This window comes from Antechinus flavipes, chromosome 6, assembly GCF_016432865.1.
Source record: "Antechinus flavipes isolate AdamAnt ecotype Samford, QLD, Australia chromosome 6, AdamAnt_v2, whole genome shotgun sequence".
NCBI lineage: Eukaryota > Metazoa > Chordata > Mammalia > Dasyuromorphia > Dasyuridae > Antechinus > Antechinus flavipes.
This window is the reverse complement of record NC_067403.1, coordinates 145,102,593-145,130,373: the sequence shown is the minus strand read 5'-3', so window position 1 is coordinate 145,130,373 and position 27,781 is coordinate 145,102,593. Positions and strand designations below refer to the sequence as shown.

General features: G+C 32.1%; 1 protein-coding gene across 1 annotated transcript in view; it reads right to left on the bottom strand.

The window, feature by feature from the left end:
* SMARCAD1 (SWI/SNF-related, matrix-associated actin-dependent regulator of chromatin, subfamily a, containing DEAD/H box 1) overlaps nucleotides 1–27,781 on the bottom strand; it is an 89,095-nt gene that overhangs the window by 18,931 nt on the left and 42,383 nt on the right. The window contains exons 10-14 of the mRNA XM_051966324.1: nucleotides 21,011–21,210; nucleotides 13,858–13,948; nucleotides 11,854–11,953; nucleotides 2,045–2,104; nucleotides 387–462 (exon numbers count right to left, since the gene is read on the bottom strand). Of these exons, the coding sequence (XP_051822284.1) occupies nucleotides 387–462; nucleotides 2,045–2,104; nucleotides 11,854–11,953; nucleotides 13,858–13,948; nucleotides 21,011–21,210 (527 nt within the window). The remainder of the gene's footprint in view (nucleotides 1–386; nucleotides 463–2,044; nucleotides 2,105–11,853; nucleotides 11,954–13,857; nucleotides 13,949–21,010; nucleotides 21,211–27,781) is intronic.

The window sequence follows — 27,781 nt, the reverse complement described above, 5'->3', positions numbered from 1 at the left end:
GCTGCCTTCAATTTTTACTTATATAATTAAAAAAAAAATCTAACTACTGTATATAAATTAACTACTCAAAGATGTGTCCTTAAATAAGCACATAAGCTATGAAAGCAGCAGATAATAATAATAATAGTGCAACGAACAAAGAGAATTAGGCTGTCTTTTGTTGACTGAATGAAGTGTAACCAAATAATAAACATTTTCATACTGGTGTTGCTGACCTGAAAGGTGAAATAAAAAGTCCTACCTGGAACTAAAAAAGCACAATTGAGAATGATTTCAAATTCTCAAATACACCAAAATCATAATCATTGCCATTGTTCCTATTATATACTGCTTGCTTTTATGAAATTTTTTCTCTTGTCAATTTTCCTAATGATTTTAGTACTTACGTAGTCACAATCACATTGAAGTCTACAACTTTATTATGAATATCGTATCTAAGCTGTTTGCGATCTTCTTGAGAACCTAGAGATAAAAATTTGTTTAGAAAAATTATCTTTTCAAGTTAAAATGCAATGAATATAAATTATGAATATTATTCATTCCCTATATTTCAATTAAGTGATGAGGCTGTACAAGATACTGTATTAGGTTCTGAAGATATAAAGACAAAAATGAAATAGTCCTTGCCTTCTAGAAGTTTTCATTCTACTGGGAGACATGGCACAAACAGATGAGATGTAGAGAAAAAATAAGTACAGAAGGGAGGAAGGAATTTGAAGGAAGAGACCACTAACAAATAAGAAGCATACAGTTAAGTATGTATGGAAAGAGGCACAACTATGTTCAAATGTGGCCTTTGACAATTATAGCTGTGTGACCCAGGGCAAGTCCTGTTTGCTTCAGTTTCTTCATCTGTAAAATGAGCTAGAGAAGGAAATGGAAAACCACTCCAATACCGGTGCCAAGAAAAACCCTAAGAGGAGTCACTAAAAGTCAGACGTGACTGAAAAATGGAACAACAACAAGGAAGGATATATTTGAGGACATATTTGAGAGGGGAAAGCATGAGAGTGGTAAGACCACTTAAGAAGTTTATAATGGTCAAAGCAACAGAGAGTGTTATAGTAGACTATAAAAAGATTACATGCCTTTAATTGAACAAGCATTTATTAAGTACTTTATATGAAGCTTAGTGAGTAATAGCATTACATAATCAAGGGCTGACCTTGAATCAGGAAGGCCTGGATTCTTTTCAGGCCAAGTACAAATATTGCCTGTGGAAATGGAGGAAAAAGCACTTAATTGCTTAGCAATAAGGGATGAGCTGCTGATATGTTTTAGTGAAGTGACTTTCCTTACTGGGGAAATTCCCTATATTAATTGAATTCTATGTCTAGGTCACCTCCCATCTCACACATTCAAATATATAAGCAGCAGCATTCAAAAAACAAAAGGCTGAAGCAGTGCTTATCTTCAAGAAACTAAAAATTTGATTACTGAATTAGTGGAAGAGGTATAAACTAAGGTTGACTACCATGAGAGTTCTAGACAAAAATGGCATAAGAAAGTGTGAAATGGGAGAAATTTCTTTGAGCTGGAACACTGATGGAAAAATTCAGATTACATTAGAACATTGCCTTGAAAAATGAAAAGAATTTTTATAGAAATGGGGAAGGAATACATCTATACATAAGGCCAGGATGGCAAATGCTCCAAAGCAGGCATGTGAAGAACTAAGTCCTACTGATCCAGTTTGGCTGAAACTGTATGTGAAAAGTAATCATCAAACTATAATCATGCCTGAACTAAACAATGAGCTACAAATTCAACAGGCTAAAAAGTTTCTGTATTGTCATATGGGCAAAAGAGAAATACTCAAGAACTTTAAGCTGGATTGTAATGTAATTATTATATGTAAACATAAGGAGTATTATCTAGTTAAGTATGTGAAAGCTGTCTGGGAGAAAGAAAACTACCATAATAATCAAGGCAAAGCATAACAAAATCTTACATTAAACGGAAACAGAAATAGAGGGAAGAGAGGAAGAAAAAGTCAAAGGTGACTTCATACTGGATGTTAGAAGCAACATAAAAGTATACTTACCATAATAAAAGAGGACATCTAGGTTAGAGCACCATAAATTAACTTCTCTTATCCAGTTGTCTAAAAAACAACAAGTACCTCTTAGTTGTTTTGGCCATATGATATGCATAGAAAAAAATTCAACAGTGTAACTAGCATTTCACTTAATAAGTCATCAAACTATTTACCATAAACTGAAATGAAATAGGATTTTTGCTATACACAGATGAAAACATTAATCTTATTCTATGAAAGTAGTTTATAAGTTTGAATTTTATTATGATTAAAACATTTACGAAGAAACAGGTCAATAAATTTAATGTACCAGATAAGACTAAACATAAAGAACTACAAAGACTTGCCTTGCAAGAGAAATCATTAGTTCTTCAACATAACAAAATTTCAAGACTTTTTTCTTAACCCAAGTTCTATGAATCTTGTCAAGATTTACAGGATCTAAAGATAGAAATCCTAGAATTTTATATTCTTATTAGTAGAATAATCAGATTAATAAGTAGACCACAAAAGAGAAAATAAACACAAACTAATTTTGAACACATTAATCTGTAATTTGGACTGCTTACTTTCAGCAATGGGTTTCACAATTCACATAATTTTGTGATACAAGTCGATTTATTATGAGTTTTACTTATAATCATCTAATTACATTTTAGTGACAAAGCAGTTGATTTTCAAAGAAAAATAATTTCAAAGGATATGTGACACTATGCCTCACAGAGCTAACTGATGAACATAAAACAAAAAAACCAAACAGGTAAGTATGAAGACAATTTCACCTAATTACTAACTCTCTGCAGTGGGTATAGTAGAAATAGTGAAATAAAATAGCAAGTTCTTGCAAATTAACTGAACGTATACCTTATTATTCAGTGACTTAAATGCAAAAGTTGACATGTTACAGGAGTAAGAGATCAAAGAGGTTTGCATACTACTAAGGTGTTTTATGCCATTAGACCACTAATATTTCATAAATCAATTCTAAATTTTATAACTATAAAAACAGCAAATATTCAAATATATGAACAAAATAAAACCACAAACTCATTCAAAATGTTTTAAAAAACATATTAATTTTAAAAATAAACATTGTCTTATTTGCTTTTTTGGGTATTTTTATGTATTTTTCAGATTTTCTTGCTGTATTAGCATATAATATCTTGATTCTTCACTTTTTACTCCTATTACTTTATATTGGCCCTCAAACTTTTCTTTGTACTCAATTCACATGGGAATACAATCTCAAATGCATTTGGGACTTCTCCCTCAATAGAGCACATGAACTTTTCATGCCTGACACTTTCTACTCAATGTTAGTCCACATCCATCCAATGTGCTGCAATCTTCATTTTCTTCTGCTATTGCAAGGGTGTTAGTGAGATACTCTGGTCATCTATCTATCATCCCTCACTCTCAATATCTGAGCAGCCCATCTTTTCTTCTAATTACATACTTCTATGATGTTATTTTTTATTCTTATTCTTCTTTAGAATTCCTTATTACTTATATGAAGTAGTCTGTACATACAGAGTTAGCCCATGCCTCTCTATTGTCATCTGTTATACCTTCTTTTAATTCTTTGGAGAATATTACATAATAAAAATAATACAACGTACTGAAAAAAATGTTCCTTTGCTCTTATAGGAAGCTTTGCAACTCAGCTCATTCTCTTCCTGTTGAACTCTGGGCCCAACTTGTCCATTCATGCTGTCTGATTCAAGATTTAATGTTAGACAAGTTCTGTAGGATTTCCTTTCAAATTGAGTTTTACTTTGTAATACAAATTGATGGTGTCAATAGACAGTCTTAATCACCTTGGTTATTTCTACATGAAGAATTAGGTTAAATTCTTGAGTGATTTCAGATCTTACAGTAGACTGCAATATTTCAGGGCTTGATGCAATTAGCATGATATCATCTGCAAGAAAAGGAATATCTAGAGGACCTCATTATGCACGAAAATTTTTAATGTAGCATCTGTGCTGAAGCTCCTCCATCACAATGGCCAACATCTTTGACCTTATGCCTTGTCTGATGCTTATGACCACTCATTCTCCCCCCTTCTTTCTTCTTCTATTTGGGGTGGCCCAAATTAGAGAGAGGTAGCCCACTCAGACTCAGCTGGATCTGTTTCTGACCTTTAGGCAGCCTGGTGGCTTTCTGTTACTAGGGGCTCACTATTTTGTTGGTGTCTATGTACAAACATTTAATACATTCGAACTACAGAAGCCCACCAGTAGCAGGAATTATAGACACACGTTTTGTTCCACCTTTCAAAGACTAATGAATGACTGATAAACAAAAGACCTTATAAGAATTAGTAAAGCAATATTTAGTTCTACCAAATGATTTTTCTAAATCAATAAATAATATGATCTCATAATTTCTACATCTTTTAGTTATAAAATTGTAAAGATGTGCTACAGTGTTGAATGTCACTTGCAAAAATGTTTGTTCCTTACTTAATACTCTCATCAAGGGTTCCCTTAATTCATATAGAAGACTCTCAAGGATTCTGTTTAGATGAGAAGCTATAAAGGTTAGTACTTGTGATATTCTCTCAGTAGCCTTTTTCAGTATTAATAAGGTCCAATATACCTTTGGTATCTTCCCCTCCTTTCTGAGAAACCTTGTATATACCAGTCCCTTAACATGTTCACCATTGTGTCACCTCCAACACAGATCTTCTCTATACATACGGAGTCTAATATAGTTGTTCTTCTTTTCTTTGTTCTCTTTAGTGCCATTTCAACCAATGTGACATTAGAGTTCCACTGTCCTTAAAGGAGAAAAGTTTGTTATAATTTTTTCCTCATTTTTCTTCTGGTTGTTGTCCTGCTTCCATTTTCATCCTTAAATCCCCTTGGAGTGACTTTTTTTTTTAAAGTTGGATACCAGCCAAACTTTTTAAAATTGGTTTTATCCTTCTTTGTTTTTTCTGTTTTGAAACACTACTATTCATAATGATGCATCATTATTCACTATAAGATTTTATGAACAGATTTATATTCTGACTTGCTGTTGTGGCAAAGAAGTCAGATGTTTGCTGAAAAAAAACTCTTGCTAGGCTCTTTTGATCTCCTAGTACGTCAATTAATTTGTTACTGGTTAAATGTCTCAATAAGTGATTCTGTTGTTCGTGTTCCATTCTTAATTACTTGATTAATTCATAGTTAAGTTATTTCAATTTATGCCATATTTCTATTATTGTTGTGGTTTTTAAAAAAGTAATTCTGATTTTAGCTCTGAAAAGTACAGCTGAATCAGTAATAACAACACACCATTAACAAGTCTTTTCCTGTCAATCAAAATATAATCTATTTCATTTGTTATGGTGTTAGCTGGTACTCACCGTGTCGAGGTCTACGAATTCTTTTCTCAAAATAAAAAATAAAATAAAATTCATGATATGAAGGCATGAGGTTTCTAATGTTAACTATGTCTTTGTCTTCTCATAGTTCTTCTTTAACCATGTTTTCTAACTCTTCATCATTCTCATTTTTGCAACTTTTTTATTTAAAATATTGAAAAGGCCTTATAAACTTCATGTAATTTCTCTACTAAATTATCTTCAGTAACAACTGTAGCATGTAAGCTATATTCACTTTCATAATTGTCAACACACAAATTAGTATGGTAAAGAGAATAAAGATCATAGTGTGTGTGATGATTTTTTTTAAAGGGGGAAGAGAAATATTTAACTAAGTAAAGCAAAACAATCATTAAAGCCTTTTCTTTCCAACAAAATATCCTTCTGGGCAGATGTTTAGAAAACAGAAGATTCCTTGAAAAATACAACCAAAGTGAATTTTGTTCAAAGATTTTGAGAAATGTCAAGCAAGATAGCAAATCTTTATATGCTTTTGGATGCAGATGGCTTTGTTTGAACTTCAGCAAGTACTAAAAACACTACTGAGGCCTCTTCAATGAAATTCATGATCACTTAACGGTCTACCAATGCATACAAAAAATATTATGTGAATAAAGAATGTATAATACCAACATTATGACAAATAGTCATATGGATCATTGACTTATTCTGTGTGAATATGTCTCTTGGAAAGTACTGAGGAACAATGACCTGAATTTAAACTTAAAAAGAGAGTGAACTGTACTACATTTGGAAAGTTACATTATTTTCAATAACTTACTGATGAACAATGACCTGAATTTAAACTTAAAAAGAGAGTGAACTTTACTACATTTGGAAAGTTACATTATTTTCAATAACTTCAAACTGATTCTCTTGCAAAAACTCATCTTTTTAACATGAACATATTCCTGGAGATGATACATGGCCACAAGTAATGAAACAACACATTCTAAGAGACTTAATATTACTGGTAGTCCAAAGCATAATGGAAACACATAATGACTGTAAACAGGCTATGACACATTACCAAGAAAAGTTGCATAAAATCTATGAACAGGAAAAAAAAAAAGTGAGCTATCATTTAATGGCATTTTAATGATACTTTTAAAGAAAAATAAATGATAGGGGCAGTTAGATAGCACAGAAGATAGAGCACAAGCCCTTTAGTCAGAGGACTTGAGTTCAAATCTGACCGCAGACACTTCCTAACTGTGTGACCCTGGGCAAGTCACTTAACCCCAAGTGTCTTAGCATAAAAATAAAATAACAACAACAATAATAATAATAATAATAATGATAAATGATAAACTGATGGTCAAAAAATATTGAAATTCAGTTCAATATCCAGTGTATTGGGAAGATTTTCTATGGATAAATTAAAGACTTGGTAGAAGGAATATCAATTTCAGTGAGGGAAGAGAACAGATTTTGTAAGCTACAGATCTGAGAGTTTTGAGTTTTTATGACAAAATCATACAATTATGAGCAAAAGGATCACTAATGAATATCGACAGAAATGATGTGATTTTTACCAGATGGTATTTTATCCCTGGACTTCTACAGCACTGGCTGTACTACTTCACACACACTCTGTTCTCTGATCTTTTAAAAGGGACACAAAATACTCTTTGGACTCTAGTGAAACAGCCAGATCTCCCTTTGCTGCCAACTTTCAGCAGCCTTTTCTCAATTTTTTTTTTAATCCAATACAGATTTTAAAAGATTTATCTACTGGCCTCCAGGATATTCTTTTTAAAATGGGTTCAAAATGCCTCTCTTCTCTCCTAAACTCAGAGGGAATTTGATATTCATATTTGATATTTCTTAAACATCCTATGCTTCTAGTTCTTCGAAGTCCTCAGGTCTCATGACCTATTTTTCATTTTACCTCAGACACTCTACAAATGTTTTACCTTCCATTATCAGGAACTCTGTCAGATCTATTTCTGTATCTGACTATTTCATCTTTCTGTGGGCCTCCCCCCTCCAAGATTTATTCTCTAAGACAACCAGTTCTCTTACCACTCTACTTTTGAGGTATTACTACTTCACTTTCTCCCTTTTTCAATATCTTCCCAGTTCAACTCCACATCATCTACTCTCAGAAACTGTGCCCCCTTGTCCTATGCCACTCATTTCTTACCAAATCCTGACTTTGGTTTACTCCTACCATCTACTTCCTTAATAGATTCCCTAATTTCCTAAAGAAATTGTTCCAACTCTTCTTTCTTTAAATCTCCAAACAAATTAAGTGGAAAGTAAAAGACATGAGCCCTGGAGGAACTAGGAAAGTCCACTGTAGAAGGTTACTGACATTTACTAAATAGGGGTATAACCTTCTTTAACCCAGTTAAGGAAGATCACTCTGATAGTTATGTGGAAGAATGATTAGATTAATTTGAAACTGGAGGTAGATAAATCAATTATTAAAATAGTTTAGGTGAGACCCCTGCCCATACTATTTAGCTGAAGACCTCAAACAAAAACCAAGGCAATTTGCCAATTGCACCCCCAAATCTGCTGACATCTCCACTCTTTCCTCTTTTCCTCCAGATTCTGATTAGGTAGACCTTTGTGCCAAGGGAAAAAATCCTTCTAGGAATACCCTTGATCCCATGCCATCCTCTAGAACTGACTTTTTTCAACCATCTCCACTCTAATTCTTAGGAAAGAAAGTTTATTTCTTCTGCAGGCAGGTTTCCAACCTCATCATTCAAGTAAAATGATTTCTCTTAAGTTAACAATGATTAATTACTTTTTCTAACTCCTTATCATGCTTAACCCTCCTGCTGCACGTTCTACTACTTGATCAATAGACACGCTCTCCATGACGGGTTTTATAGCTCTAATCTCTTCTGGTCAGTCAGTAATGATCCCTAGACTCACACTCATTTCTTCCCAGTATTTCTTGCAGTTGATGCCTATTCTCTGCTCACATAGTCACCACCTCGACTTGGGTGATGAGTTTGATGTACCTGAGATAAATAGTATGAAATGTCTTAATAATTAGTTAGGGATGTGGGGCTGGAGATTAAAAAAAGAATAGGACTATATATACATGAATATATTTTGATCTGTGAATCATCTGCATAGAGCTGACTGTTTAAACCCATGGAAACCGAGAGGGAATATAGAGAAATGAAAGCTCAGGGGTTAAGAACACACTATTTTACAAAAACTGCTGGGAAAACTGGAAAATGGTATAGGAGAAACTAGGCATTGACCAACATCCTATATACCAATGTAGCCAAGATTAGAAGCGAAGTAGAAAACTGAAAAAAAATTTTTCTACAACCAGTGTTTCTAAAATATATAAAGAAGTGACTCTAATTTTTATGAATACAAGCTATCCCCAACTGATAAATGATCAAGAGATATGAACACTTTTCAGATGAAAAAATTAAAGCTATTTCTAGTGATATCAAAACATGCTCTCAATTACTGATTAGAGAAATACAACACTTCCCAGATTGGCTAAGATGTCAGGAAAAGATAATGGTAATGTTGAAGGGGATGCCAGAAAAAATGCGATACTAATGCATTATTCGAGTTGTGAAATGATCCAACCATTCTAGAGAGCCATTTGAAACTATACTCAAAGGGTCATAAAACTGTGCATATATCTTTTGATCCAGTAGTGTCTTTACTGGGTCTATATTCCAAAGAGATCATAAAGAGGGAAAAGGACCCACATATGCAAAAATATTTGTAGCAGTCTTTTTTGTAGTGGAAAAGAAATGGATGAGGATGCCCCTCAATTGAGGAATGGCTGAATTAAGTTATGATACATGAATGTAGTGGAATATTACCATCTTATAAGAAATGATGATTTCAGAAAACTTTGTAAAGGCTTACATGAACTGATGCTAAGTGAAGTAAGCAGAACCAAGAGAATATTGTACATAATAACAACAAAATGGACTTGGCTCTTTTCAATGAGGTAATTCAAGGCAATTCTAATAGATCTGTGATACAAAGTGGCAACCGTATCCAGAGAAAGAATAATGGACAATGAATGTTGATCAAAGCATAGTATCTTACCCTCTTTTTTTTGGTAATTTGCTTGGTTTTCCCCCCCATTTTTGATCCAATTTTTCTTGCACAGCCATGACAGATATGGAAATATGTTTAGAAGAATTGTACATGTTTAACCTAGATCAGATTGCTGATTTGGGGAGGAAAAAAATTGGAACACAAGATTTTCCAAAGGTGCATTTGAAAACTATCTTTGCATGTATTTGAAAAAATACAATACTATTTTTAAAAAAAGAAAAAAGAGGACTAAGGACAGAAACTTGAATTAAAAAAATAATAAAATCCAACACCTTTATAACCTGGCCTCTTCTTATTTTATATTCCCTTAATCCCCTGCAATCCAGTGATACTGACCTTCTTACTCTTCTTTGAATGTTTTAACACTGCATCTCCCAACTCCAACTTAAGTCACTGACTATCTTGTGCACAAAATTTTTTTTTCTACTAACTGCTGCCTCTTGATTTCCTTCAACTCTCAGCTAAAGTCGCACCTTCTAAAAAACAGATGCCTTACATATCTTAAACTCATCAAATCTTAAAAACCCATTAATTCCGCCCAAAACCACACTTTAGCTTAACCAATTAAGTTAGTAACTTCAATATTATCCTTAACTGCTTACTTACCTTCATTCTGTATAGCCAATAAACCCCTAGACATACTCCTTCATCCACAACATTTCTTGCATTTGATTTCTGCCCTCTGCTCATACAGGTAACACCTTAAGTAGTCTTCACCACCTCTTACCTCTCTCCTAATTGGTCTATGTCTGCCTCAAATTTCAAATCAATCTAATCAGTCCTTTATATAACTACCAAAGTGATCTTCCTCAAGCACATTTCTAATGATGTTACACTCTTAATTCAATAAATATCAGTAGCCTTCTGCAGTGACTACTCTCTTCTCCTCTGATCTTATTTTCCATTTATTCTACTGATCTTTTACAAACCTAGTTATTTTAATGTTGTCTCCATTAAAACATCAGGTTCTTGAGCACAGTTTCTGACACAATTAAGTACATAATAATTTATTAATTAAATGATCCAAAGATGGAATATACACGTGTGAAGTATATGTGTGTGTATATCTGGGTTGGCATTTAAAGTCCTTCATCTTTTCTTCCAATTTATAGGAGTGACAAAGAAAGTGGGAAAAGAGAAAATGAAGGCTTTTTAATTGAAAACAAAACAATAAGGCCCTTCACAATCTGGCTCCCTTTACATATTATACTCCATTTCATTATGTCTCTATACCTTTGTACCTCTGGTTATTCCCTATATTGGAATTAACTCCTTTTTTATCTCTATTTCACAAAATTCCCTATTATGTGTAGGATGTTGGTCAGTCACCATCTTCTACACAAAGCAAATGCCTCAAATATTAGTGTTTTCCTTAACGATCTTGTAATTGCATTATTCTAAAGATATTTATTCTGTAATACTTAGGTACAACTTGTCTCTTCCAATGGAATGTGAATTTTATGAAAACTGGAACTGTTATATTTTTGTCTTCTTGCCTCCAGTGCCAAGTAGGAGGCAAATAAACACATCAGACACTTAAAGATTTGACTGAGAGAATGTTATTTTGGTTAGGATAGAATAGAAGCAGCTAGGTAGGGAGCTATAGTCAGGAAAAGCCAGGTTCAAATATGATCTCAAACACTTGCTAGCTGTGTGACCCTAAGCAAGTCACTTAATCTACGGTTCACAAAGTCATGAAGAGTTAAGAACAAATGAACAAAAAAAGACTTGACCTTAATTAGACATATATATACTTAATTGTATAGAACATGGGTAGGAAAAGAAAAGAAAGGGGCTATTTATATAGTACCTATTATGTACCAAGGCACTATTGTGAAGTACTTTACATATATCTCATTTGATATATAAGCATGCAAAATTACTCAAACCACAGTCTAATATAGACATAATTTAGATCCTACTAATTCAGATAGAATTTTGGTTTTTACTTTTAGAGAGTACCAAAAAAGATAAGTATTAGTTATCAAGTCATAATAGTGGTTATAAGTATTTGTCAAAGAAAACATTTATCCAACCTGTAAATTAAGATAAAAGCAAAAAACCCAAAAGAATTATTTATGATTTTTACTATTATATTATATTATGATTTTTAACTTAATATTGATACTAAAGCACAAAAATTCTAATAAGTGCTGTTATCTTTAAAAAGAATAATTATTCTATTTTGATTTAAAGATATCAGAAAAGAAAAAAAAGCCAGAAAACAAAGACAAAATCATAAAATCTAGCACTAAGAGTCATTTTAAAATAAAAAAATGTGGAAAGAAATAGCATACCTCCAATTATCTTATATTAAATACTTTTATTAAAAAAAAAAACAGGTTTGGTTAAACTGGTGACTTTCCCTTCCCCCCATAATACCTACCTAAAGTTGAAGCTGGCACAACAATTAAATGAGGACCTCTATTACCTTCTTGGTAGAGGTATGCCAGAAAGGAAATAGCTTGAATTGTTTTCCCTAATCCCTATAAGGTAACAAGTTAAAAAAGAAAAATTAACAAAGCCTTCTAATATTAAATGTCACTAAATTTTCTTTATAGTAAATCATCATTAGAAACAAACTACTTTTTCCTCAAGTGAAATAAATTTCAATAATGATATAAGTAGAAATTCTGCTTTAGCAAGCATACTAGGACATAAAAATTGCTATATTGCAGCCAGATATCATTAGCATCAAACTCACATTACATTTTCAAATAATAAATGCAGGAGGAATAAAACAAAACTGTTTGGAAGTTCTCATGTCCGTATGTTGTTACTATTCACTATTTCATCTCCAAGTACCTTTAAATATTTTAATTTAATTTTGTGCCAGAATACATACATATATATATACATATATATGTGTGTGTGTGTGTGTGTGTGTGTGTGTGTATACATATATGTATGTTCTTTAGAAGTGTTGCTCTCCAATTTGAAACTATGCTCAAAAAGCTATCAAATTGTGCATACCCTTTGACCCAGCAATGTTACTACTGGGCTTATATCCCAAAGAGATTTTAAAGGGAAAGGAGACTGTAGGTGCAAGAATGTTTGTGGCAGCCCTCTTTGTAGTGGCCAGAAACTGGAAACTGAGTGGATGCCCATCAATTGGAGAATGGCTGAATAAATTGTGGTATATGAATATTATGGAATATTACTGTTCTGTAAGAAATAACCAACAGGTGGATTTCAGAAAGGCTTGGAGAGACTTACATGAACTGATGCTGAATGAAATGAGCAGGACCAGGAGATCATTATATATACTTCAACAACAACACTATATGATGATCAATTCTGATGGACGTGGCCCTCTTCAACAATGAAGATGAACCAAATCAGTTCCAATAGAGCAGTAATGAGCTGAACAAGCTACACCCAGGGAAAGAACTCTGGGAGATGACTAGGAACCACTACATAGAATTTCCAATCCCTATATTTTTTGCCTGCCTGCATTTTTGATTTCCTTCACAGACTATTGTACACTATTTCAAAGTCTGACTCTTTTTATACAGCATGTATAAAACATGCTATACATGTATACATGTATTATATTTAACTTACACTTTAACATATTTAACATGTATTGGTCAACCTGCCATCGGGGAGAAGTGGTAGGGGGAAGGAGGGAAAAAGTTGGAACAAAAGGATTTGCAACTGTCAATGCTGAAAAATTACCTATGCATATATCTTGTAAATAAAAAGCTACAATAAAAAAAAAGAAAAGAAAAGAAAAAAGAAGTGTTGCTCTCAGGACTAAATGTGCTATACAGTCAGGTTGTAATGAGAAAATATAAATTTCACAGGATGAGAGTAATAACTGAAAAATGCATCTTACTGGGTATCTAGTAGTCATAAATTAGTCACTAACTAGCTTTACAATTTTAGGATTTCAGTTTCTCATCGAAAAACTGAGGGTATTTGACTTTATCATCATTAAGTCTCCTTCCAGCTATAAAACTTTATGATCTTCCTCCTTCCCCTTTTTATTTTGAACCTTAAAAAAATGCAATGGAATACTCCTTGACCATCAATGTTTAGATTCTTACTCTCAAGCTAATCTTAGTCTGAATTCCAAGATACTAGTAGTCTCAAGATTCAAAGGGATGGAATCAGTGCAATTACATGGGAATTAAGGCAGTTAAATGAAGAGTCAACAAAAGACAGATCAAAACCACTGGTATGACCACCCAGCAAAAACAGGAATATTAAAGGATGTGGCAAATGAATTTCAATCTAGTGACAGAATAGAAGAAAAACTGCTAAATGATAAAAATAACATTTTATTGGGGTTTGAGGTAAATATTCTATATCATGGGAAAGAAAAGCTTCACGTTGTTATTTCTTCTCACAATTAAATTTAAAAGGGAAAAACAGTCAAGCTACTTACCATTTCATCAGCCAAAATACCATTTAGTCCATGTTTATGTAGCAGTGCTAGCCAATTCAAACCAATCTTTTGATATGGCTTGAGAGACAAACTGAAAAGAAAAAGGACTCTTTTTAATTTTTTGTGTCTTTATAACAACTTTTAGATACATAGTGTATCCTTCTATGACTTTTACCATTACCCAAATATTTATGTTACTTGAATAATGGGTAATTCTCTCTCTAAATACTTCAATTATTATAAGAAAATGAAGTTTAAAAAGAACATTATCTTCATTAGGATCTTTTACAAGCTTTAATCCTTATTTAACAATGTTTTCAGTACCAGAAGTAACAAGTTCAGTCCTCATACCTAAGATAGTATCCCTGAAGTTAATTGTAAACAATACATGGATTGTACAAAGACAAAAAACATCATATTTCTAGATTAATTCATTAATTAGGACCATGATGAGAGCTGACAACTGATTTTATTAATCATTAAGATAAGTTAAAGTAGTTGGGAAGAAACTATCCAAGTATCTTCCCAACTGACATGCACATTTATCTAAGTATTCTTAACTTACTAATTTTGGTATAATACAGATTTTTTTTTTTGAGTTGTCTAAAGATTATAAAGAAATATATTTTGGAATGGTAATATATTTGAAATTAAGTACATTAAGGGGCAACTAAGTGGCATAGTGGATACAGCACCAGCCCTGAAGTCAGGAGGACCTGAGTTCAAATCTGGTCTCAGACTTACATGAACTGATGCTAAGTGAAATGAGCAGAACCAGGAGATCATTATACACTTCAACAATGATACTTTATGAGGATGTATTCTGAGGGAAGCGGATTTCTTTGACAAAGAGACCTAACTCAGTTTCAATTGATAAATGATGAACAGAAGCAGCTACACTCAAAGAACAAACACTGGGAAATGAATGTAAACTATTTGCATTTTTGTTTTTCTTCCCGGGTTATTTTTACCTTCTGAATCCAATTCTCCCTATGCAACAGGAGAACTGTTCGGTTCTGCAAACATATATTGTATCTAGGATATACTGCAACATATTTAACATATATAGGACTGCTTGCCATCTAGGGAGGAGGTGGAGGAAGAGAGGGGAAAAATCGGAACAGAAGTGAGTGCAAAGGATAATGTTGTAAAAAAAATTACCCTGGCATGGGTTCTGTCAATAAAAAGTTATTATAAAAAAAAATTAAAAAAAAAAATCAAACCTGGTCTCAGACACTTAATATTCCTTAGTTGTGTGACCCTGGGCAAGTCACTTAATACCAATTGGCGCAGGGGAGGGGAAAAGAAAAGAAATTAAGTACATTAAGCTTTGGTGACTCAAGATAAGATCATATAGCTAGTACAAAAAATTGAAATGAATTGTCTACACCCACATTACAGCTTGAGCCTTGATTTGGACTAAACTTGGGAGGGTAGGGGTCATTTTTGAGACCTATGAATTAAAAGTTTAATTTGCCCACATATTTGTCAAACGGTTTTCTTGGTTGCAGGTCAATTCTTTATTCCTTTTGTCTAAGCAGCCTGAGAATGTTAAAAAGTGTTCATTTGGGGCATTTATAAATATAACATATATTATATATACATATATATATATACATAAAACAATATAAAGTAATAAATAAAATAATATAAATATTATATACATATACACACACACATATATATATAAACAAAAATTATCTAAAAGTGGCAGTGTCTGTGGGAGTAGATCACATGTAGATTTTTCTGAAAAAAATATAGACAGGATATAAAAATAATGTATATTTTTACATATGATGATGAACATGATATGCTCAAAAAATAATTTTACTAAAAGAAAAGCATCCCTCCCTGTTAAGAGACAGATCAATTCCCCGAGAGCCTCCACAGTTGTGGATCATAACATCTGAAGCAGCTGCAAGGCAGCCTTTGCTGACACAGGTGTTGCGGACTGGGAATGAAATAAATTAGAAGCAGAGGGAAGAGAAGAGAGATCAGACAATGCAACGGTCTCAGTCAGAGAGGTCAGAGAACAGCAACTGCCTCTCAGTCTCCTTGTATCCTCCTCCTCTTACAAGAGGAGATCCATTCTGAGTTGGATCTCCATCAGCCACTGTTAGATGGCTCCCTTGTATTTCATCAGTTCTCCCGTGTATTCCAGCACCCCTCCTCCAAATTCTTAACTTGATCTGTTGAAAATATCAGTTCTTGGAAGACCAACATATTGAAGTGTTATTTTAATTTAATTCTATTTTATTGGAATATAACTATGCACAGTAATTTTACTGAAACAAGTGATACATGAGAAAAAATAATGGCTTATTAACAAGAAAAAAGTAGAGTAGGAGCATATTGTGAAATATCAAACAGAAGACTGTTTTTATACCTAAGGGTTCAGAAGAAAACCAAAGCAATTTGAGAGTGACCTCATCAGAAGTGTACTAGATTGAGCTTGCTAGAGATATTTTATGGCTTATACTTTGGAAGTTATATAATAGATATATCAACAATGAAGATGAACCAAATCAGTTCCAATAGAGCAGTAATGAGCTGAACAAGCTACACCCAGGCAAAGAACTCTAAGAGACACTAGATGCTAGAGGTGTTAGTGGAGAGAAGGGAGATTGGGGATATTATCAACTGATCCAGGCAAAGGAGAATGAAGTGTCAAGGTTGTAAGCATCAATGACTAAAAAAAAATGGGGCTTCCTTCAATAGAGTGAGGCCATGTTACAGACAGACAATTAAGTTATGAACACATTCAATCTGAGATTGCTAAGGGGTGGGCATCCAGTGAAAATTTAAAGGTAGTTAGTTGGTGACATTCAGAGACAAGCCTAAGACTAGATATACTGAACTCAAAATTATCCATAGGTAGTAACTGAACCTATAAGAACTGTTGAGTTCAGAGTAAAGGTAAATGGGGAGAAAATAGATTAGGACCAAAGACAAAAACTTGTATAAATAGTAAAAAGACTGAACAGCAGAAAAAGAACCAAGAGAATAAAAGTATCAGAATTGAAAGAGAACTCGGAGATCACCAAATCCAATCTGGATCCGAAAAAAATAAAAAATTATTTCTATAACATTATAGCATCTACTTGAATAACTCAAGTCATGAGAAACTCATTCAAAATCCCATTTTTGATCATGACACCACGAAAGCTAGTCCCCCTTTGAGAAAGCTGTTTCTGAGTGTTCCACAAGCTGCCCAGATTAAGAACTCTCTTGCTGCTCCAGAACCTCTGTTCATTCCTGTGGTACTGAACCCATTCCATATTCCTATTTTCCACACAGTCACCCAAGTGAATTTACATGTTAGTTCAAACAACCACAATTCTTTGGATCGCCTTTTAAAAGTATTTCCATCACCACTACTTCTAGAAAACAGAAAGAGCCTCTATACTTGGCAGATTTTATTTACATGTGGTATAAAATGGGGCTTCTTAAACTTTTTCCACTCATGACTCCTTTTTTTGCCCAAGAAATTTTTACATCATCTTGGGTAAATGGATATATAAAACAAGTATACAAATTAAACATTTACTGATGATAAATCATCATTTCATAACCCCCCACATTTAGTTAAGAGATCCTATATGGGTCACAAACCATACTTTAAGAAGCTAGATACAAGCCTATCCTCTCATTTAGAACTACAACACGAAGAATATACATATTCTACTTGCTAAAAGTCAGGATTCCTACTCACAGTTCTCCAGAAGAAGGAAGTTCCCTCCTATGTCAAAGGAGCCACTCAACCAAAGGTATTCATCCCTACCAATTTTTGCAAAATAAAAACCCTCCTTACCATGTCTTTTGGAAAAGTAAATTAGATAGGTTTAGAAAAGCTAGCTCACAATATCTAAGAACAATACTGCTCCCCTAATCCTGGGACCCTGAAGAGTGAAAAAATAACAAGTTCAGGCAAAAGGAATAGCATCATGGTTGGTAGATGCTGTTAAAGGCCCCAATCCACTTAATTGTTTGCGAAACTCCTCCTATACCAAAGGACAAAAAAAAAAAAAATCAATATCAAGAACTTTTCAGTTCATATTCTTTAATATTATGAACAAGCATGGGATGAAGACACTCAGTCAGAGTTGGGCTTACAGTAACTATGAGCACAAGAGACTCTATTCAGATTCAAGGAGATAATAAAACCAATTTGCATGTTCTTCAATAACTGAAGTGTACCCTAACCAGATCAGACTTAGCCCTGTGAGATTCATTGCAGTACAAGGGAAAGAAGAAAAGTAGACATAACATATAAGACTGAGGAGGAATTTATGAGAAACTCATCCAGGGGCTAATCCTGAGTTTTTCTTTTCTCTTTTCCCTGGTGTTATTCATGATTCTGGCTGCTAGACTTCTGGAGAACATTCCATCAGAGTTCAAGTGGCATAGTTCAAGTGGCGTATCTGTGGTTCTCTCAGGGTGAGAATCAACTTCTATACTAGCTGGAAGACAGGACACAGCAAATTTAGGAAGGATAGATGAATGGTTATGTTCTATCAGGAAGACCTACGTTTCAGAAACATATTAAATGATTTTTCCAACTTGCCAACCAGTGGTCATCTTTTTGACAGCCTATAAAACAGTCTGCTTATTATCTCTCTAAGAATACCAGATAAAGAATTGGATAATATGAACACAGTAAAGGTTAATTAAAAAAAAAAAAAAAAAAAAAAAAAAAAAAAGGTAAAAAGCACACATATGGCCTGTGACAATTGCATACTCAAAAGAAAGGTGAACGGCTCACCTCTTAATAGGGATGCAACTTTACTAAGCCTATAACCTATAAACCTATAACCTATAACCTATAACCTGCAGAAGCCTGCAAAATAAGACAAGGCATGCAATTTTCTCTAGCAATGTAAACCCACACCCAAATGAGAAACACATTCAAGCAAAGTTATTTAAGTAATCGAGCTCTCCAAAATTGTGCTGCACTGACTGCCAAGGTCTCAACTAGCTTTCATTCTTCTTCCTGGTCTAACTATTAAGTAAACTCAAAACTGTTAAGGAAAATTGAGTTTAGTCACACAACCACAGTCTACTGGCCCTATTAAGTTAACCTGGAGAAAGAGTATGAAGCTGGTCTAATTACATTCCTACATAACATGTGTATATAATGCAAAGCTGAGGAAAGCTAATATTCAGATTACAGAATCAAGATTCAAAAAGATCTTGAATAGACTGGACAATTATACTGAAACTCACTGAAGATCTGAAGGAGTTTAGTTTGGGATAAATGTAAATTTTTTATGTTTTAAAAAGAACAAGAACAAAAGTGAAAAAGATTCAGAGGATCTTGAAGGTTCTTATACTTCACAGGAGCCAATATAAAATACCCACTCAAGAAAATACAAGTAGTTTAAATAAATGAATTTTCTTCAAGATTAAAAAAAAAGACAAAATTTGACATATTAAGTCAGGATTATTTGATTCATTGACTTATAGATCCAAACCCAGTAAAATAAAACTATATGATTTTTTTTTACCCAAAAAATAGATTTTTAACAATTCCAAGACCTCAACAGGCAGCACCTAAGACCTAATTCATAAACATATCACACACATAGTTCTCTATGCAATCAAACGGACATTTTCATTTATTTGGAATCTTATTGTTATCTTATTTTCATCTAGAATATTTGAATTTTAGTTAAGTAATAGTAAAGTTATACAATTTGAAAAAGTTTGAGTTTTTTTGTTACTAAAATCGTTATAGAGTAGACTCAACAGGAGAGGTTTGGCAAAATGGAAGTCTTCATTATCATATTACTGTAGAAAAAGGAAATAGCAGTATCAATTACACTTTTAGAAGGTAAATTTGCTGATATAGCCAGTTTTTCTAGGCAACAGAGACAATAAGTTCTGTGAAAAAAAATCCCTATTTTCCTACATTATCCATAATGGCTAAAAAAAAAGATAGTATATTTTATTATTAAAAGCACATCTTATGAACTAGAGTTCAAAGGTATAAGAGGGACCACAAGGAATAAGAACAAACAAAAAAAAAGCCTCATAAATACTAAAATCAATTACAAAGGCCCTATAAAGGAAGATGCTAGTCATCTTCAGAGAAAGAACTGATAAACAGAAGTATGTATAGTATGGCTTTTACACATTTTATATAGAGATACACATGTTTGTGTGTTTAATTGTAGCCTCCCCTGAGAAGGTGGGGTGGAGAAGAGGGACATTTTTTAAAAGCACTAGTCACTAAAGAGACAAGTACACTGGTTTAGAGCATTAAAAACATTACAAATGCAGAAGTGAGCAAAAGATTAATTCTGAAAGTAGAATTGAGATCTTAAAATCTATTCTTAAGTTTCCTCATCTGTAAATTTGGATAACAGCACTTACCCCTGGAGTGGTATGAAGATCAAATGAAATACAATTGTAAGACCTTAGCACAACAACTGTCACACTGTAAGTATCACATAAATATTAGCTATATATGTGATTATGACCACTGAGATACACTTGTGTATAAGAAGTCTGATTAAATGTGACCTTCCCTTCCAATTTATTTAATTAGATTCTAAAAAGTGAAACAATTCCATTTTAATTAAACGACATTCATGTTGAATATTTTAAATAAGAAAAACAATGGGACAAGTATTTTTTCTAATTTCATTACAATGACAGTTATTTTAATATAAAAAAATCATTTTCAAGAACACTAACAAAGTGACTTTTAGTAGGGATAAGTTCTGACATACTGTAATTAAGTTAAAAAAAAGAATTAAAATTTGAAAACTAAGAGATGTTAAAAATGTGGTTCAGAATGAAAAGTTTTCAAACTGATACAATTATTTCTTTTTTAATTCAAATCATATATAGACTAGGACCCCCAGTAAATATTTTCTTAAGCTCACACAAGCTATATGAACAAATAATTTACTATTTAAAAAACTAAAATTAGATTAGATGAAATACAGAGTTCTGTAAACTCTAAAGCACTATAATTGTAAGGTAATATTATTCTGCTGACATTACTATAGAATAATTATTACAAAATTTTCACTATGTTCTTCTAATCTAAAGTTCCGTTTCAAATTCTTAAATTCTGTGAGCTAGTAATAGAAAATTCAGACCATATATACAAATCACCAATTAGGCCACAATATACAATAAATATTACCTTTGGTTTAGAATGGAAGGTTGATCTATGTTCCATCCACCTCCACCTTCAGTAAGCCTAGTCACCTGCTTTGTCAATTTATTTGAAATATCTTCGCATTTGTTCATAAGTCTTATAACTACATCCCTTTCTTGGATCAATGTTTTACAGTGCCATATTAAATCTTCTGACAACCCATTTGTCTTGCACATTTTTGTAAACTGTGGGGGGAAACAGGAGAAAATAATTCAACAGTACAGTTTGAGCATTTTAAAAAAATGCTAATTCTATTCTGTCTTCCTTACTAGGAAGAATAAAGTACTTTTTATTAGTTTCAGCTTTCAATATGTCCTAAAATACAATGACAAAAGATTTTTTCGAGACTTATTGAAACTCTTATCTTCTACTTTCAGTTGAACTTTGGTCTTTCTATTTCCATTTTATTAAAGACCCATTTAGATACACAATTGTCACATAAAATTCAGCATGTCCAAAACTGAACTCTTCCCTAGAAACATGGCTTCACTATTTACTTCTCCAAGTCATTCTTTGATTTTTCAAGGTTTCTATGATCTAATATCATCTTATTCATGCAATCTAATTTCCTTTTACCAACACACTCTTCTCTAACATCTCTGCTTACTATGTAGCTCATATATCACATTCCCATGCTCCTGTTCCCCACTAAATGACCTTTCCCCCTCTACATACAAATGAAGCTAAATTCATTCATCTTTCAAGGCCCAACTGAAGTTCCAATGCCTCCATAAAGTTCTTGCAGCCTATGATTTGTCTACTATGAATTTCTAAAACCTTTATTATATAAACTAACACGTTGTTAAGATTTATTTTTCTAACTAAATTAAAATTTCTCCATAATATGCAAAACACATTCAAGTCTAATACCCAGCCTAATTTGTCTGAGGAGAAAACATAGATAAAATATTTGAAATCAGATTATCAATTCCCAGATAGGTAAAAATAAATGAACTATCCTATCCCATTAGAAATAAGTAAGCTTTAAACGATGAGGGAAGAAGACAAGATAGGAATCCTTGGAGGGGAGGGGGAAAGGAAGGGAGCTAAAAAATAGCAAGGCAAGTAATGGAACAAAATTTAATTAAAAAGGCAGCAGGGATAGGAAAAACATGTGCATGTATGTGGGAGGTGTATGGGTGTGTTTTTTTAAATATGTATATATCTACATATATACACATAAAATATATCTTTTCTTAACTGCAGCTTGCTTGGGGGTGATGAGGGGATGAAAGGGGAAAAAAAGAATTAATTACGCAGCAAACAACCAAGGAACACTTTACAAGGAATTAAAAAAAAAAGGAAATTCATGAATATAATTTCTTCTAATATATATTCTTTCTTCATCTAGTAAATTGTTGTTATGTATTTTGAACTCTCCCTGATGTTCTACTGGGCACATGATAATGTTCTCTTTTGTTTAGCTTTATTTTGGTTTGCATTTCTTTTCTGTTTTTCTTACATTGTTTTTTCAAATAAAATTTAAAAAAAAAAGAAAAAGAGAAAGAGAGAAAGAAAGAAAGAAGCTTTTCAAGACCAAAGACTTTTTATTATGTTTTGTAGCTTCAAAGAATAAATTTGTGCTAAATTAAACATAGAAAACACTGAGCAGTAAATGTCCAAAAGAGTGACTGAAAGACTGAGGTTAATGCATATGTCAAATTCTACTAACTAGAAATATATCAGAGCAAAAATATTTTAATTTTTAAAAGAATTCACACCTCCTTAAATTAACATAAGTCTTTAGGAATTCAGAATGATTCAATAATCCAAACAGTTACTTTCCTTCCTCTTACATCCCTTTTTCTAAAGAAAAATTATATGATTTTGTGATTAAAAGTAAAAACAAAAAACTGAATTACACAAATTGATGAGAGAGGAAATAGGGCAAAATTACAAAGTGATATCATGCTAATAGATTTGATCTGAATTTCACATGTTGTTTTACCTTACACTGAGTTCCTCCCAAAATTAATGTTTGTGTGCTGATACATCAAATTAGACGAGAAAGTCTTTTTAACTGACAAATAATTTTCATTCAAAATCATCCTAAATTGAACCTTAATTCATGAATTTGCTAATTTTTTTTTACTGTTGCTACATGGAAAACTAATACCTATGCTATGAAAAGATCATGATTCTTCATGAATTTATTCTTTATTTCAATCTTTTCCAGTTTGCTTTGATGTAGATAAAATAGCTTTTAAATGTGCTGCAGCATGCAATTTAATAGTAAAAATGGAGAATCATTCGATAATAAAACAGCTGTTTTACCAAGTTAAAATAAGATTTGAATCTATTATTTACTTAACTGAAAAACTGAATATAAATTCAAAAAATTCCTTTTACAATTAAAGTAATGCTTCATTTTAAAGAACAGATAATGAATACTATAAAGCTAATTGAGACTTATTAGCTCCTGTATGTAGATACTTTGCAAATAAAATTTCTGAGCAACTTAGTAGAAAAAATTTTTTTACAAAGAACATTATGATACAACATTAGAAAAGACCCTAAAATGGCCTGACTGCCAAGAATCTTAGTTGGTACAAACGAAAATCCTGTAATCTATAACTACACACTGGAAAGGAAATCATCTGTTATGACAAAAACATTGCGATTCATGTCTGCTCATTTAACACATTCCTCCAAGCAACAGCAAGAAGCACATTAGTGAGTTAGAGTAAATTATGATCATAAAATGGTCAAATTCATGGAAAAGTTCAAATGACAGAATTTTAATGTCTAGTAACATTGTTAAGCATTTTTTTACCCTTATGAAAATTGGCAGCCATTTTAAACATCTAGTATATAAAATTGAGAAAAAAACGATTATTAGCAGCAGTAAAATCAGAGGCTTTATGGGGTACAATTGCAAAATCACTGGACTAAATGCAAAGTTAGAATACCCTGGAATTTGTCTAAAACTCTCTAACTACTTGTTTGAATACGACCTTAATTTTCCTCATCTGAAAATTTGCTGGATTGGAGCTCTTATCAGTTCTAAAATTCAATGGATTTATAATTAAATACATTGATCCAAGTAACTCCTACTAGCTTCAAATTTAAAGTAATACTGTGAAGAAACAAAACAAAACAAAATAATTACAACAAAACTTCATTTATCTTTTATGGCTGAAAAGATAGTTGTAACATCAAGTAACTGAAATACCCATTTTTGCCACAAAGTGTCACTATTTCTACATAAATTATTAAGCATCTAAAAATAGTCTTAAAAACACATGGCCCTTTTTCAAACCTTTCAATCAAGGGCTAAATAAACAAGAACAAGAATAGTACTTATGATTCCATAATAAAATGAGTCTCACTGGAAAAAGGGACTTTTGAACTTATGGTCTGTACACAGCAAATGCAGGTATGTTTCTGGGCTTAGGAAATTTGTGCTGAATTTCAATTCAATTTGGTATACATAACGTAAGTAAAAAGTGAATCAAAGATGAGCCTTTGAAGCTGACCCTTGCTGCGCTTACCATCCAAGACTCAAAGCACTTTGGTCACAAGAGTACACCAATAAATAAATATATGAAAAGTTATAAAACTGAGCTAATCACTAGTTCTCTTGAAAGACATTTAATCTGATTTTATATTCCTATAGAATTCTAAACATCCTGACAATAGAAGAAATCTAATATTAAAATTATAGTTCTATAAAATGTTAACAGAACATTTTAATTTATAACAAAATATAAACATTCTGGATAAAGATTATTCCTAAAGCAAACTCATCCTAAAATACTGACAAATATATTAAGTGTAATGAAAATACTTAATATTAACTTAGCACCTTTCAAATAGCTTCATTAGTTTGTAACATACTCACAAAAGACCAAGAACATAGTTCATATTACTATTCTGCAGAGAAAGTTAGAAACTCATTAAAATCAAGGAACATAAACTTTAAAAATATAAAAATTTCCAATGAATTATCTAATCCCTACTACAACAAAGATGTATTCATTACAGATCTTATTAAATATATCAGTAAAAATTGTTTTAAACACTTAAAATTTACAAAATAATTTTTTTCCATTAAAATTTTGCCTTGTGGTAAACAATTTCTTTGATACACACATTGCCTGGTTTTCCTTTAAATGAGTATTAAGAAACAACGTTTTTTCAAAACAATGAAAAACAAACCATTTTTGGTGGTACATCATCATAAAAAAGCACCTAAATATTTTGTAGCCACTAGAATGAATTATTGATTGTTTTGGGGGAAAGAAAACCAATGCTATGATTTTTAAAAACAATTAAAATAAATATACATCTTATTCTGTCAATTTTTTCCAATAAAGAGACTATGGTTTGTTTAAAAAATGAGTTGTGGTAGATAATCTAATGTCTCTTTTAGCTTAAAATTTCATAATTCTGAGAAATATTTTAAACTATAATCCAAGATAGGGATCAAAACAGCATATAATCCATAAAGTTTTTTTAAAATTGAGGGATGCAAACTATTAAGTTTTGCAAAATTGGTACAAAATAATGCAATATATTCATTTCAATTTTTACTAAAAAAATGTATATTAAGAAGTTGTAAAAGGGGAATAGTATATACACACAAATATGAAACAGAAGGATGAAAATAATTTTCCTAGATAGAACCTTATATAATACTACAAATTACAGATTTCTAAAAGACCAGTACTCATTTTCAGTTATATCTTTAATAATAACAATAATAAAAATTGTTGAATTGACATGAACTGTTTCCTATAATTCACTGGGGAAAAAAAAAAAGATTCAAGCATGAAATCAAACTACATATACTGTTTCAATCAATATTTTCAATAAAGCTCTGACTTCTATGTACTTTTATGATAACTACAGAACAGAAATAGCAAGCTGCTTTTTCACCCTTCTGTTTAAAATAATAAAATATAAAATTTAAAGCGGGAAGGGGATTTTATGTGGAATGGGACAATTAGGTAGACTACAGGATGAAGAGAAAGGAAAGCCAGATATTTTAGTTCATTGGTGTAGGCATCTGCCTTTCCCAAAAAGGGTTGATAATTCTCCAAAACTACCAGTCTACAAACTTGCACAGGAGCATCAAAAGACTAAGTTAACTTGTCCAGGTTCACACACTGAGGTCACTATTATACCAATCTGGCTCTCATAAAAAAGCTTTACATTAATTTACATTTTTTCTTCAAGAAAGCATTCAGTACATTGGATAGAGAAGCAGACTTGAGTTAGGAAGCCCTAGCTTCTGAACATTCAAGCCATACTATTTGAACTCTTGTGTTTTCTATATTGCCCGAGTTACAAATGAATTATTTTATCTGCACTAGAGTAATCTCTGTATTGATGAAATCATTCCAAACTAAAAACAAACAAACAAAAGTCTTTTGTTGATTCAAGTGTTTTAAAGTGAAAGTTCAAAAATTAGCAAAATTTTTCAAGTGTTCCTAAGGCGGTTCTAAAAGTTCCAGGCAAACTAGAATACTTTTTTTTTTTTTAAACTCATTGCTTTTTACAATATGAAGATGTTTAATTTGCCTAAATCTGGAAAACAATATTTTAGTTTAATAATGTATATGCACAAATCATCATTAACATTTTTATCCTGACTGGTCAGGGAGAGTATTATCCCTTAAAGCATAATGTTAGTTTTTGTGATTAAGATAATTAAAAATTGTTAGGCAAGAAAATCATAATGTAAGTGGATATCTAATACATAATCTACCCTCTGTGTTTAATTTTTTTTAAATAGGGAAAATATTACAAGCAATTTTAGAGCTTCATTTAATTCTCTTGAAGCAATATTACCAATTAATTGGTAAGGAAAAAATGGTTTCTGCTTTTTTGATTCCTGTTATCTTTTGAATATAGAACAGTATCTGGCATGTCCACATCTGTCACAATACTACAACTTATTTTTCCATATTGGTATATTCGGGCGTGTGGCTACAACAACATATGGGTACTGACTGACAATTGCCTTCTTTATTAAATAATGAATAATGGCCTGACAAGTTCAAGCAATTTAGGTCTATAATAACCTGTTACTCCCAAGTAAAAGAAAACAGCAAAGAGAGCCCTTTAGCAAATACTTGTGTAAAGAAATCACTCAGGCAAAACCAAACAAGTTTTGAAAGGATCTGCTTTGACAGATGTTCTGTTCAAAAGCTAAGGCTTCAGGCAAAACAAATTTCGTTATGAAATACTTGTAATAATGCATTTCTGTATTTTTCAAATACATTTTTACTATTTTTCATTTTTTTTTCAACATAATCACTTTTCCTCTTAAAGCCACTCAAAATACTTGTAGATTAAACAAAATTATAACTTTTGCTTTCTTAGAAAATAAAGTTTCATTTCTTTTTTAATTTTAAAATTATTACAAGACAATAAGTTTTTAGTGAATTGTTTGTATTATTGCTGTACAGGCCTAAAAAAATGACTGTTATAAGACTCCAAGTTCTCATAAAAATTTAAACAAAACCTGACACAAGCCTTAAGATTTCCTTTTATGCATCCTGCGTGAATAAAATTTGAAGACATTCTGTTCAAACACATGAAACTCAAAAGCACAGATACAATGTATAATACACATGAAAAAGAAATGAGATTTTAGAACATGAACGTGTAAAGTGTACTTACCAGTGGTTATGTCTTCTCCTCAACTAAAGTTTCAATTCTAGGCTTCCACACACTTTTTTTCTATCTTTTGAATTTAAAAAAAAAAACAAAAACAAAAACAAAAAAATACTGAAGCTTGCTAGGCTCCAT